The 13,704-nt window shown below is 47.8% G+C and overlaps 1 protein-coding gene across 2 annotated transcripts in view; it reads left to right on the forward strand.

Annotated features, from left to right (window-relative positions):
• PIWIL2 (piwi like RNA-mediated gene silencing 2) overlaps window positions 1–13,704 on the forward strand; it is a 188,391-nt gene that overhangs the window by 55,364 nt on the left and 119,323 nt on the right. For both annotated transcript variants that reach the window (XM_083184821.1, XM_083184820.1), the window contains exons 9-10: window positions 7,145–7,225; window positions 7,364–7,477. In XM_083184821.1, the coding sequence (XP_083040947.1) occupies window positions 7,145–7,225; window positions 7,364–7,477 (195 nt within the window). The remainder of the gene's footprint in view (window positions 1–7,144; window positions 7,226–7,363; window positions 7,478–13,704) is intronic.

Here is a 13,704-nt window from a genome sequence, read left to right on the forward strand (position 1 = left end):
TATCTCCTCCTAAAGTGCATAAACCCCATTGTGCCAGCAGAGCATAAGTACCATTCAAGAGCTCAAAGCCACACCCCCTTGAAATTAACCATAATGCATGGACTGGTAGTATAAACAACATCAATTATCCAATGTATATATGCCAAACATTATCACATAGGTTCCTACCAGATCCGCAATTTGCGGGCTGCCCAGTCTCCTCTCGCCTGCCACGCCGCGGCTGCCATTCCCAGCACTAACAGCCTGGCGTGCGGGTCATCTCCTGGAAGTGCGTCATCACACTGACTCATCACTTCCGGCTTGGTGGAACGCATAGCCAGGAAGCTTGCGTTCCACTGCGCTGCTTATGTCCTGCTCTGAGCAGGTTATGCGGACACCACTTTATGGCGAGATGCGGGCCTTTTATATCAATATACACACCAATAATATAACTCACTACTCCAAGAACTACTATATGTCATTTTCATACGGTTCCTATATAGGGAAACCATCCAAGTATGGGTCATGTGACACAGAGCTCCCCAATGTACCATTGCCCACCTCGCACAGCGCCACCTAGTGTACAAATATCATAAAAAGACAAAAAAAGGTCACATACAATATCAAGACATATACATACTAACAAAAAATAAACTACACATACATTATATTACAACAAGAAGAAACTGTTATTTAATGGTTGCTCAGACCATCCTGCATTTCGAGTCTAAACTAGAGAAGCACAGAGTAAGAGTTATTCTCGTTAAGGCCCCTTGGGGCCACCGTGTCCAATTCATGGATCCATTTAACTTCTTTCTTTAAAAGGATTAGACCTCTGTTTCCTCCCCTCAGCAGTATTATGAAGTATTATAGAAATAAGAGAATCCCCAGGGGTTTCAGGATTAATAACATACCCACCATAGGGAGTAAGAATTCAGCGTTCTGCATCAAATGGTGCGGGTGCTGAATAAATGTTCATCTGATTTAATGGTTTTAGTAATAGAAGAGGTTGGTAATGAATTGAAGAAAATTAAAGTGGACATTGCAGAATTTGAGAGAACTTATCAAGGTGATTTACACTGAGCAGGACAAATCTGGTGATTGGCTTAAAAAGCTACAGGAACAAATTGATAAGTACCGTGTAGACTTATTAGCATTTAAAAGAAAGAAGTGGGACACGGTAGAAACCGACTATCTAAAACATTCAGTGTACCGCTGGCTCAGTGGTGACACTGCAGATGGTCGACGCAGATATAGACCCCACCGTAGGGCAGAATTTTTTGGTCCCCGTGAAACAGAATCCTCCCCTGAGTCTGACTCCTCAGCCAGGTTACCACCATCCGGTCCCTCTACATCCGCGTCTTTTTTAGGGAGAGATCCCAGACCAAGACGAGCAAAAAACCGCGGAGCAGGAGATTACACCCGAGGAGGGGGAAATATAAGAGGAGGTCGATGGGGGAGACACAGGATAAATTAATTTTTTATCTTTCTAAACAGTCCTTGCTCACGAAGGGTCTGAGTTTTTTGTACCCACCTGTATGTTCAATTAATTTGAATGGTCTGTCAACCATTATAAGATGGGGCGCAAGCTACGCCTTAAGGAATTTTTTGCAAATATGGTTGAACAGCCATTTAATACTCCAATCGTATCAGCCAGACCCAGTACTTTTGACCCACCCTCGATCAATCCGAGTTTAAAAACATACATGAAGATGGTGGATAGTGAGGTGAAAGGGAACAAAACATCAGAATTGAGAGTGTTTGACAATCTTACGAAGGTGGAGCGGAGGGCACTTAATGACCTTAAAAACAATAGGTCCTTGGTAATTAGGAATGCAGATAAGGGGGGCGCAGTGGTCCTGCAAAACTTCACTGACTATGACCGCGAGGTCAGAAGGCAGTTGAGTGATGCAGGTACCTACCGTCTGATCCCCTCTCACCCCATGACTTCAATTTAAAAAACAAATTGATGTCACCTTAAATCATGCTGTAAGCATGGGGTGGATTGACAACACTGTGTTGAAACTGCTGCAAGTGGAACATCCAAGATGCCCTATATTTTATACTCTGCCCAAGATCCATAAGTCGCTTGAGGCCCCTCCAGGAAGACCAATAATATTTGCATGTGGTTCACTACTACAGCCTTTAGCTGAGTTTGTGGACCACTATTTGCAGCCATGCGTGGAGGCTGGTGTTAGTTACATCAAGGATACTGGTAACTTCCTGGAGGGCCTCAGCGACTTATGTGATTTACCTGACGACTGCATTCTGGCGTCTCTAGATGTGTCTTCTCTTTACACAGTAATCCCACACAAAGGGGGGATCCAGCCCTCTGTAAGGGACCTTACGAGGGACCCCCGATTGAATTCATCTGTCAGCTGATTGAATTGGTTCTGACTAAAAACCACTTTTTATACCATGGCGGGTACTATATACAAATCTCGGGTACCACCATGGGTTCTAATTTAGCGCCAGGGTTCGCCAATTTATATATGGCGGCCTATGAAACAGTGCACATCCTCGGCAGGTACAGTGCGAACATCCTGCATTATAAACGTTTCATTGATGACTTGTTTTTAGTTTGGAGGGGTACTACAGACTCCTTCTTCCTGATGGTTCAAGAGTTAAATACTTTGGACTGTCCTATCCGGTTTACGGCAGTGGCAGATCATGACCAAATTAATTTCCTGGATGTGACAGTACTGAGGAATGGCACCCGTTTGGAGCACACACTGGGGCAGATGTATTAAGCCTGGCGAAGAGATAAACTGGAGATAAATTGGAAGGAGATAATGCACCAGCCAATCAGCAGTGTTTGAAATATGACAGTTGGAAGCTGATTGGCTGGTGCGTTATCTCCTTCCACTTTTTCTCCACTTTATCTCCAGTTTATCTCTTCGCCAGGCTTAATACATCTGCCCCACTGTTTCGTAAACCAACGGACAGAAATACACTCTTATGGGCATCCAACCACCATCCTGACAAGTTGAAATTAAAATTGCCTATATCCCAGCTACTGAGAGTCTTCAGGAACAATTCAGTACCAGAAATAGCAGAAAACAAATACGCGAATGCTGTGAGAGGTTTCGGGCACGGGGCTACCGGGAGAGAGACATTAAACTAAGTCTAAAAAGAGCGAGGCAGATCTTTACCTCACCCATGCCAAAGGAAAAGAGCAGTTCACAACGCATGATAGTGGTGATGAAATGTGACACCAAATTTAAACAGATGGAAAGATCCATTAAAGACAACTGGCGAATTCTGGGCACAGATCCTGTGTTTAACACCATAACCAGACAACCACCACTGATTGCAGCGCGACGTGGACAAAACTTAAAGGATATCCTGTTGAGACCTGATGTCACCCCAAGTCCAACTATGGATAAGAGATGGCTAGTGACCAAGTCTGGCTGCTTCAAGTGTACGAGCTGCACGACATGTCGAGGTATAATTAGTGGCCCGTCGTTTCACCACCCCCACACAGGCCAAAAAATTATGATCCGCCATCATCTGACATGTACACTAGATCACGTGGTGTACTTCCTACGGTGCCCATGCAGGCTTTTTTATGTGGGGAAGACGGTGCGAACTTTCCGCGAGTGCATGAATCAACACCGGTCATCTATCCGGCTTGCCTATGCCCACAATACCACAGATAAACCAGTGGCGGCGCATTTTTTGAAATGCAAACATCAGATTTCTGCACTGAGTTGTTTGATAATAGATTGGGTGCCGCCTTTGCTGAGGGGAAGAAACAGAGGTCTAATCCCTTTAAAGAAAGAAGTCAAATGGATCCATGAATTGGACACGGTGGCCCCAAGGGGCCTTAACGAGAATAACTCTTACTCTGTTTTTCTCTAGTTTAGACTCGAAATGCAGGATGGTCTGAGCAACCATTAAATAACAGTTTCTTCTTGTTGTAATATAATGTATGTGTAGTTTATTTTTTGTTAGTATGTATGTGTCTTGATATTGTATGTGACCTTTTTTTTGTCTTTTTATGATATTTGTACACTAGGTGGTGCTGTGTGAGGTGGGCAATGGTACATTGGGGAGCTCTGTGTCACATGACCCATACTTGGATGGTTTCCCTATATAGGAACCATATGAAAATGACATATAGTAGTTCTTGGAGTGGTGAGTTATATTATTGGTGTGTATATTGATATAAAAGGCCCGCATCTCACCATAAAGTGGTGTCCGCATAACCTGCTCAGAGCAGGACATAAGCAGCGCAGTAAAACGCAAGCTTCCTGGCTATGCGTTCTACCAAGCCGGAAGTGATGCGTAAGTGTGATGACGCACTTCCAGGAGATGACCCGCACGCCGGGCTGTCAGTGCTGGGAATGGCAGCCGCGGCGTGGCAGGCGAGAGGAGACTGGGCAGCCCGCAAATTGCGGATCTTTTAGGAACCTATGTGATAATGTTTGGCATATATATACATATAGGATAATTGATGTTGTTTATACTCCCAGTCCATGCATTATGGTTAATTCCAAGGGGGTGTGGCTTTTAGCTCTTGAAAGGTACTTATGCTCTGCTGGCACAATGGGGTTTATGCACTTTAGGAGGAGATAGTGGGGGGCCTTGACAAAGGTCTGGGGGCAGACCGAAACGTTGGCCCATGGCCCACTGTCATGCACATTGCACTTTATGTTTTGAACTGCTGAAGATGGATTAAAAGAAAGTAGTTATCCATGTATGAAGCCGGTGAGTGTCCTCATTTTTTCTCAAAAGATACTATATATATATATATATATATATATATATATATATATATATATATATATATATATATATATATATTAGGCTTTATTTACAAAGTTTCAATACCTTATCAGTATTTTCATCAGGCATCACATAACAATGAAACTATCTTACCTTAAATAACCCTCAAGTGTATATGACAATCTCGGCAGGACCACGCCCCCAGCAGGGGGGCACGGACAGATGACATCACACGCTGGACATCACAAGCAGGCAGCGATGTGAGTCACTTGACCCCTAGCACCGTGACAAATTATCATAACATCAGTACAATGCTGACTCAAGTTAAAACATATTAACAACATAAGCAGCATAGCATGAATCGGGACAACTTTTAGTTTATAAGCACCGATAACCCTGATTGCTCATTAAGGCCATGAGGAGCTAACGTTCCTAACCTCAAAATCCAGCGTGCTTCACAGCGCAACAGCTGCAACATCTGCCTGGTCTCAGACAGCGTGGCCAGCGCAACAAAGCCCCTTGCGGGCTCGTTACGCTCGCCACCTATTCTATTCTCCATCTATGGGGGTCGTGGACCCCCACGAGGGAAAATAGCCGACGGCCGTCGGGAACCCGGCTGTCGGTGTTTTAACAGTCGGGATCCCCGAAGTCGGGTTAATGACTGTCGGGATCCCGACTGGCACCCAGTACGACAGACTTCTTACTGTAGCTCTTGGGTGGCAACTAGTATAATCTAACAAGTTGTTGTTGTTGGTAGGCTTAGTGTAAAGGGACGTAGAGATAACACCATCTACGAACTTGATTTCAACGAGATGAGAATGTAAATTTGATAGGTCCTTCCTTACTGTTATGTGTCATGATGTATTCACACATTGTAGGAGTAAGAGGTCCTCTAAAAAAGGCCCAAATTGCTACTGATATCCAATTCATTCACTGATTACAGTATTAGTCCCACAGGGATCAGCCAGATAGGCGTTTTCTAGAAAAAAAAACATTTTTTTTTTTGGTTGATTCAATTCTCATATTTAATGACACTCCCTTAGGATAGTTTTTTACATTGAGACATGAAGGAATAGAATTTCACACCTTGTTCTAAAAACAATGAGAAATTCTAGATCATCTGAAAGATTGTAACCCAATTCCCGTGATGAAGTCTTTTTAAAGACTAAACGCATTGGGACGTTTTCATGTTACCATTTTATCTGTGATAACGGTACTCTTTACCTAGAACGGCGCCCGCGATTGGCATCGCGGGCGTTGGGGGTAAAAAATCGCGGGCATCGCGGGTACATAAAAAACGGGTGCGACGCGATGCCCGCGATTTTCCCATAGGGATCAATGTTAAAACTGTGATTGGACGCGATTTTACTGTTAAATGCCTCAATGCCCACGATTTGGCCATAGGAAACAATGTTAAATGGGCCACAGAGCCCTAATAGTGCCCTTGAACTGTGAAATGGCCCCCACAATTGTTAACGCCACCCCACGATCAACGTCAACCCGAAGCGTGGCGAGCGCAGCGGTACGCGTCCTCCGACCTTTTCATACCCCCACTATCCACGTCGGCGTGGAGTTTAGAATAGAATAGTGTGGCGAGCGCAGCGAGCCACCGAGCCCGAAGCGTGGCGAGCGCAGCGGATACCTTCACAGGTAAACGCGTCCCTTCGCGGGCTTCACAGGTGTCCGCGTCGCCATGGACACCTGGGAAGCCCGCGAGGGGACGCGTATAACTGTGAAGGTATCCGCGTCCCCTCGCGGGGCTCGCTGTGTTTGCCACGCTTCGGGCTCGGTGGCTCGCTGCGCTCGCCACACTATTCTATTCTCAACTCCACGCCGACGTGGATAGTGGGGGTATGAAAAGGTCGGAGGACGCGTACCGCCGCCCCTCGCGGGCTCGCTGCGCTCGCCACGCTTCGGGTTGACGTTGATCGTGGGGTGGCGTTAACAATTGTGGGGGGCCATTTCACACTTCACGGTGACTATTTGGGCTCTGTGGCCCATTTAACATTGTTTCCTATGTAAAAATCGCGGGCATTGAGGCATTGAACACTAAAATCGCGTCCAATCTCACTTTTAACATTGGTCCCTATGGGAAATCGCGGGCATCGCACCCGTTTTTTAGTGCATTCGATGGTCGCGATGGGCGCCGTTCTAGGTAAAGAGTACCGTGATAACTCATTGAAGAATCAAATAAACTATTATCGGATGAATTCCTCTTCGCTTCATTGAAATTGGATCACTTTGACGGACTGTATTTAAATATAGGCGCCATTACCACAGTTGAGTAATAATAAATATATATATATATATGTGTGTGTGTGTATATATATATATATACAATTACTCATCATTTGTTTGTATATATCTGTATGTATATGTGTGTGTATCTGAATATGGATGTGTCTTTATTGGTGATTGTAATCGTTTGCTTTTCTAGAGTGATGAAAATTCTGGACATGAAACTGGTTGGAAGAAATTTTTTTGATCCTACGAGTGCCATACTGTTGAAGAGCTACAGGTGAGATGGTACTATATATATAGTCCTGCATCAATACCTGGATATAGGACATACTGACAGAATCACATAAACCAAACCTGCATCAATCCATATAGTTAATGTGAACTGCCCGTATTGATACTGAGTTTTGTTTTTCAGTCTGCAGGTATGGCCGGGATTTGCAGCCAGCATTCGCAGGACTGATGGGGGTTTGTTCCTCATAGCAGACATCACCCATAAAATTATCCGCAATGATTCCGTGTTGGACATTATGTAAGTTCCTGTCAGTCTGTGAGGTTTTTTTTTTATCAACATTGATGTGGCAACCGCATTCCCTGCTTTGCATTGGGAATTAACACAGAACTAAAACGCACCTGGATATTAGGAATTTATTGTATGTTGGCCCAACCAGCAAGCTATAAGAATAAATGCTTAATGGTGTTATATGATCTAATCATGCAGCAGTGTTAAACTAGCCATACATCTACAGACCTATTGTCAGATTGAGCAGGTTGGAACAAAATCCTGGTAATGGATGAGAGTAAATGACAGTTGACCATTTGCTTTGAAATGCTGGAAAACTGCCAAAAACTGTCATTCAGATATTACCAGGTTTTTGTTCCAACCAGCTTGATCTGTAGATGTATCGCCACCTTTACTAAGGAAGTCTGTAAATTTGTAGAAGAATAAATGTACATTTTGTGTTACTGTAACTGTTTAGGTGGGTGATACTTGGGTAATAGACTAGTGAGCTAAAGAGAATATTTGGAAAGGTAAGTTTTTAGGGAACACATGGAGGTTAGATCTCTTGTATGTACAAGGAAGATCATTCTGTAATCCCTGAAAGAGGAATGGGTGCAGGCATACAGTGTTTATAAAACAAGATATTAAGTAAAACAGATTTTAGTTTTTTTGTTTGTTATAATTCTTTGTTGTGACTGAATATAACCTAAACTTCTTGAGTGCAGCCCCCCCTCCTTCTTGAGTGAAGCCCCCCCCCCCCCCCCCCCCCCCCCCCCCCCTTCCCCATACACTGCCTGCAGGCCCTTAGTTTTTTCTTAGAGCTTTGGCAAAGGATGCATCAAGGAAGGGCTACGTTGAGTTCTGTGTTACATTTTTCTTTATTTTACACGGAGCAGCATCCCAGCCACTGCTAGGCTGCTCCACTGGACTGGGACCAGTGGGGCATCTCCTTTTCCTGTAGGTGTCTTAACTGTGGGTTTGTGTGTTGGTCCAGGTATCGTCCCTTTCTATTTTCTTTTCCAGGAAGTTAGCGGATGGGCAAACCTTCTTTCTCTTTCATCCAGTCCAGTGACACAGCTCCACCTTGGGATGTAGGAGGGTCCCCAGGAGCCAAGGCACCTATAGCTGAAGCTTTTCCACTGGCTGCAGGCTCCTCCCCTTCTGCATCCCATCATGCTTCAGTTCGTTTTAGGTGCCCACAGGAGTGGGTGCTTGGCTGATTGGCTGCTGCTGCTGCACCTGGCTTTTTTTTTTTTTTTTACTGGATTTTTACTAGATAGCTAGGTTTTTATTATTTTATTAACCATAGTGTTTGCAGGTTTTTACGCCAGTGTGTTGCTTCTAATAGAAGCAAGACACACTGAGAGCGCAGCAGAGGCTGACAGAAACGCGTCCTGTTAGGGCTCTGTGTGCAGGGGTGTCTGCACCCGCTGCACAGCGCTTAACCCCAGCGTTGCTGGGGTTTGCCGGGGCCCTGGGACCGCTCCGGAACCGGCTCCTTACAGAAGGGGATCGTGGGGGAAGGACCTTCAGTGATGGCGGGCGCCATCTTGGCAGGGTTTGCAGCCTGAAATCCCTCCAGGTAAGTGAGGGCTGTTACAGGTGTCCGGCGGTGCCGGACGACTCCAAGTGATCCCGGCAGAGGGAAGGCACAAGGAGGAGGTGAGGAGACACTATTGTGGGAGCGGCTAAAGAGGGAATGGGTGCCAACTGTGGCTTCCCACCCCGCTGAAGCAGGGACTTGGCCCCTTCCCACTTGTGTGCGGGCGCCATTTTCGCTCTACAGCGTAGCTGAAGTCTGGCTGAGCCTGTTACTGCACACAAGTTGAAGTCTCCTGGAAGCGCTACCCCCGCTGACGCTGAGAAGTCACTGAACCGTTAAGTACAACTGGATATACTGCCTTGTACTTTGCATGACATTGTGCACCATGGGTTAATCATGACTGACACGGGTGATGATGCTGCTGCTGTGGGGTCGGGGGGGGGGGGGGGGGCGCAGGACATGTCTTTAAACTGCAGTTTTTGCGGGGTTAAAAATTAATTTGAAACAGATGGACCAAGGGAAACCTTGCCCTGCTTGTAAGTCTGTGCCTGGGAATACACACAAAAACACAAGAGTGAGATGTAATGCGCTGCTGGAAATAGTTGTGCTCCTGATAATTGGCTGATTCAAAATAAATGAGGACACACTGTTTACTGAATATGAAATTTATATAAGTTTGATAATTAGAAATATACACATAATTTAAATGTACATAATATGCAATATAAACGAAAATATAATAAAAAAAATTAAAACATTTTTCTTCAGCGGTAGACGTCAGGGGCCCCAGGGATAACATTGGGTCTAGGAGTGACGTCACGACCAATCCAGCACCAGAAAGGTTAAACTTCTGGGCTGCTCAGAGACAGCCCCTGGGCTCTCACCTCCTATACCCCGCCTCCCAGGCTAGTCAGTTTTTATCGTGCTGGCAGGAGCCAACACGCATTAGAAAGGTGCTGCTTTAATAGCAGCATAAAACTTCTTTTAATTTTTTTTTTTTATTCTGATTTTTACACTGACCGGAGTCAGTGACAGAGCAGCAGCGCCGGGGGTCTGTTAGACCCCTGCACTGCGCTCCATCACCCGGGACCCGGCAGCCCAACACCACCCACGTGGTTTCCACAAGCGGAGGTGTTCGGCTGGCTCTAGAGCACTGGAGAGCACAGCCGCAACGGGGACCGGGACAACAGCGGTGAGCCGCTTACAGGTAACGCGCTCCCCGCTGGGAGCGCGCGCGCGCATGGTTAATGGCGGCTGAGCAGCCCGGCGAAAGGGGGATCGCCGGGCTGCACTAGCAAGCGGCAGAACCGCCGCCTTTTCAAAAGTGTTGAGCGCTCTGTCCCGCTGGACCACCAGGGAGATGTTGAGTGTGGGCAGTGGCGTCGGTACGCGGGGCCGCCCGGCAAGCGCCGGATCCCCGCCATTTTACCGGCGCCACATGAGTCATATATTCCCAGTGGCCATTTGCTAGCAGGGGGAGGGAGCCTCTCCTCACACAGCCCCTCCCCCGGAGACAGGAGCTAGGATGTACCCACGGGGTTTCCAGCCCTGATCTCTTCCTGCCTGCCTGCTGCACGTGTTGGAAGGACACAGAGAGCTCTCTGCCAGTCTGGAGTTCCATCTCTTCACGGCCGGGCCATCTGGGCAAATCCCCCCTGTACCTCTCCTTCAAGGATACCAGGTTACAGTAATTTATGCTCCTGCCGGCCTTAGTGCTTTGCGGAGCTCAGTGCCAGGTTTTTTATTTTGCATTGTATGCCCTGTCTGTGTGCTGTGTCTCATATTGTCTTAACACTATCACTGCCTGTCAGAAAGTATATTGTGTTAATTGTTACAGTCAGCTACCTCTTGTACAATGTCAGAGGAAAGCGGTGACGACACATGGGCCCCTATATTGGTGTCCTGCACGCGTTGCAGAGCGGGCGTACCCCAGCTTGTAGAGGGGTTATGCCTACAATGTATAAAAACACATGCGCAGCCCCCTGTGGCAGCTCCCTCAGGGGAACCTGCTTAGGCCCAGCTTACCCAGGTCATGTCGCAGTTAATAGACAGGCTCTCTGCTGCACCATCCCTGCAGCCGGGACCGTCCGTGTCTCGGCCATGTGCCCCCCCCGAGGAGCCGGCATGGGCGCGTGCTTTGGCAGACTCAGTTCAGGGCATCCGTGCCTCTTTAAAGGGTAAATCCCGTAAGCCCCGGGGGGAGATTCCTTCTACCCTCACCCGTCAGGATACGGATGTAGATACTGATGAGGAGGAGGATCAGCTGGTTGACGACACAGTCGACGCAGATGCTGACGACACCTCCAACGACATAACAGCAAAAGTCGATGTAGAAGCCCTGGTAATTGCGGTTAGAGACGTGTTACATTTACAGGAGGTCTCTGAACCAGTACAGTCTGTGGGCCCATCTTTTAAGCGTCACAAGCAGACGCGGACAGTGTTCCCTAACTCTGCAGAGCTAGAGGATGTCCTTGGGGAGGCCTGGGTGTTACCAAATAGGAAGTTTCCGCTCCCTAAGCGGTTTAATTCCCTGTACCCGCTCCCTCCAGAGGATAGAGTTCGCTGGGAGACTCCTCCCAAGGTGGATGCACATATCGCTAAGATTGTGCGTTCCAGTACTTTACCCATTCCAACCGCCTCTCTTAAAGATGCCGCTGACAGAAAGTTAGAGAACTTTCTTAAGCTGATTTTTACAACAACTGGGGCGGTTGCACGACCTACCCTGGCATCTGCCTGGGTAGCAAAGGCCATGGTCAAATGGATTTCTCTCCTCACTAATATTATTACTGAGGGAGATAGTGTAGATGACATGTTTCCTATTCTTGACATCATGCATCAAGCTGCACTATATTTGGGAGAGGCTGCATTAGATGCAGCCACTCTTACTTCAAGGGCATCTGCCTCGGCAGTGGCGGCTCGACGATCCCTGTGGCTTCGCTCTTGGAAAGCGGATACTGAGTCCAAACAAACTCTAGAGGCATTACCCTTTGCGGGTTCTCTATTGTTTGGATCAGAGCTGGACAAAATCGTGGCCACGGTGGCTGCCTCAAAGGCGGCTTTCCTGCCATCCACTCATGCTCCGCGTCCTCGACCGGCGTTCCAGTCCTTTCGTTTCCAGGGCAGGGGTAGGGGACAGTCGTTCACAAAGACTCAGGCCCAACCCGCAAAGCCCTCTAGGGCCAGAGGAAAACGTCCCTGGCCCACTAGACGTGCTGAACATAAACCCGAGGTTAAGCCCTCGGCATGATGGGCCGGCGCTCCACCTGGGGGATCCCAGGGTGGGGGGTCGCCTGCTTCGGTTTTCGCACATGTGGCTGGAGTCCACGACAGACGCTTGGGTTCGAGACTTAGTCTTCAAAGGCTATTCTATAACCTTTCGCCGTCGACCACCGAGCTCGTTCTTTTCAACAAGTTCTCCCAAGGACTTGGAAAAGCGCGTAGCCCTGGAACAGGCCATACAAAAACTACTTTCAGCAGGTGTCATTGCCCCCGTTCCAGTGTCGCAACAAGGCACAGGTTTCTACGCCAGTCTTTTCTTGGTACGGAAGCCCAATGGGACCTTCCGTCCCATTTTAAATCTAAAAAGATTAAACAAATTCCTTCGGGTCCCGAAGTTCAAAATGGAGACCTTGCGGTCCATTGTGCTGGCGTTGCAACCAGGGGACTACATGGCATCCCTCGACATACAAGATGCGTATCTACATGTACCCATCAAACAAGAACACTGGCGGTTCCTCAGGTTTGCGCTGCAAGACCGTCACTTTCAATTTCAGGCACTACCTTTCGGCCTGGCCACAGCTCCCCGCGTGTTTACGAAGGTCATGGCAGTGATGTGCAGTGCTCTTCGCCACCAGGGGGTTCGGATTCTCCCATACCTGGACGATCTGTTGATCCTGGCTCAGTCGCCCCAGGTTCTCCAGGCACACTTGACCAAGGTCGTGGCGGTCCTGGAACGCCATGGCTGGATAATCAATTGGCCAAAGTCATCCATAGTCCCTACTCAATCTATGATTCACCTAGGGGCCCTGTTGGACACCGTAAATCAGCGGATTTACTTGCCGGAGATACGCCGCAAGGCCCTGCAGTCCAGAGTTCAACATCTTCTCTCGCTCAGGTGTGTCTCAATACATGCCTGCATGAGGGTGCTGGGCTCCATGGTCTCGACTTTCGACATGGCGGAGTACGCTCAGTTCCACTCTCGCCCCTTACAACGGGAAATTCTAAGGAAATGGTCGGGGTCATACTCCAACATACGGTCACACCTGATTGTCTTATCACCGGCAGCTCGGAGTTCCCTGTCATGGTGGCTTCTAGATCAGAACCTCATGGAAGGGAGGCCTTTTTGGATCCAAAAATGGACTCTCCTCACCACGGATGCCAGTCTTCGTGGTTGGGGAGCAGTCACATGTCAGAAATCCTTTCAGGGGCTTTGGACTCCACAGGAATCCTTGCTATCCATCAACACTCTCGAACTAAGAGCTGTCTTACTGGCTCTCCGCCAGGCAGAGCCTTGGCTTCAAGGTCACCCGGTGCAGGTACAGTCGGACAATGCGACGACGGTGGCTTATATCAACCACCAGGGTGGCACTCGGAGTCGAGCAGCTATGGCGGAGGCCTCTTGTATCTTCCAGTGGGCGGAGAACAAGATCCCGGCATTATCGGCAATCTTCATCCCGGGACTCCTCAATTGGGAGGCGGACTTCTTGAGTCGGCA

The sequence above is a fragment of the Crinia signifera genome, chromosome 4 (assembly GCF_055691185.1).
Source record: "Crinia signifera chromosome 4, ASM5569118v1, whole genome shotgun sequence".
In the NCBI taxonomy this organism is placed as follows: domain Eukaryota; kingdom Metazoa; phylum Chordata; class Amphibia; order Anura; family Myobatrachidae; genus Crinia; species Crinia signifera.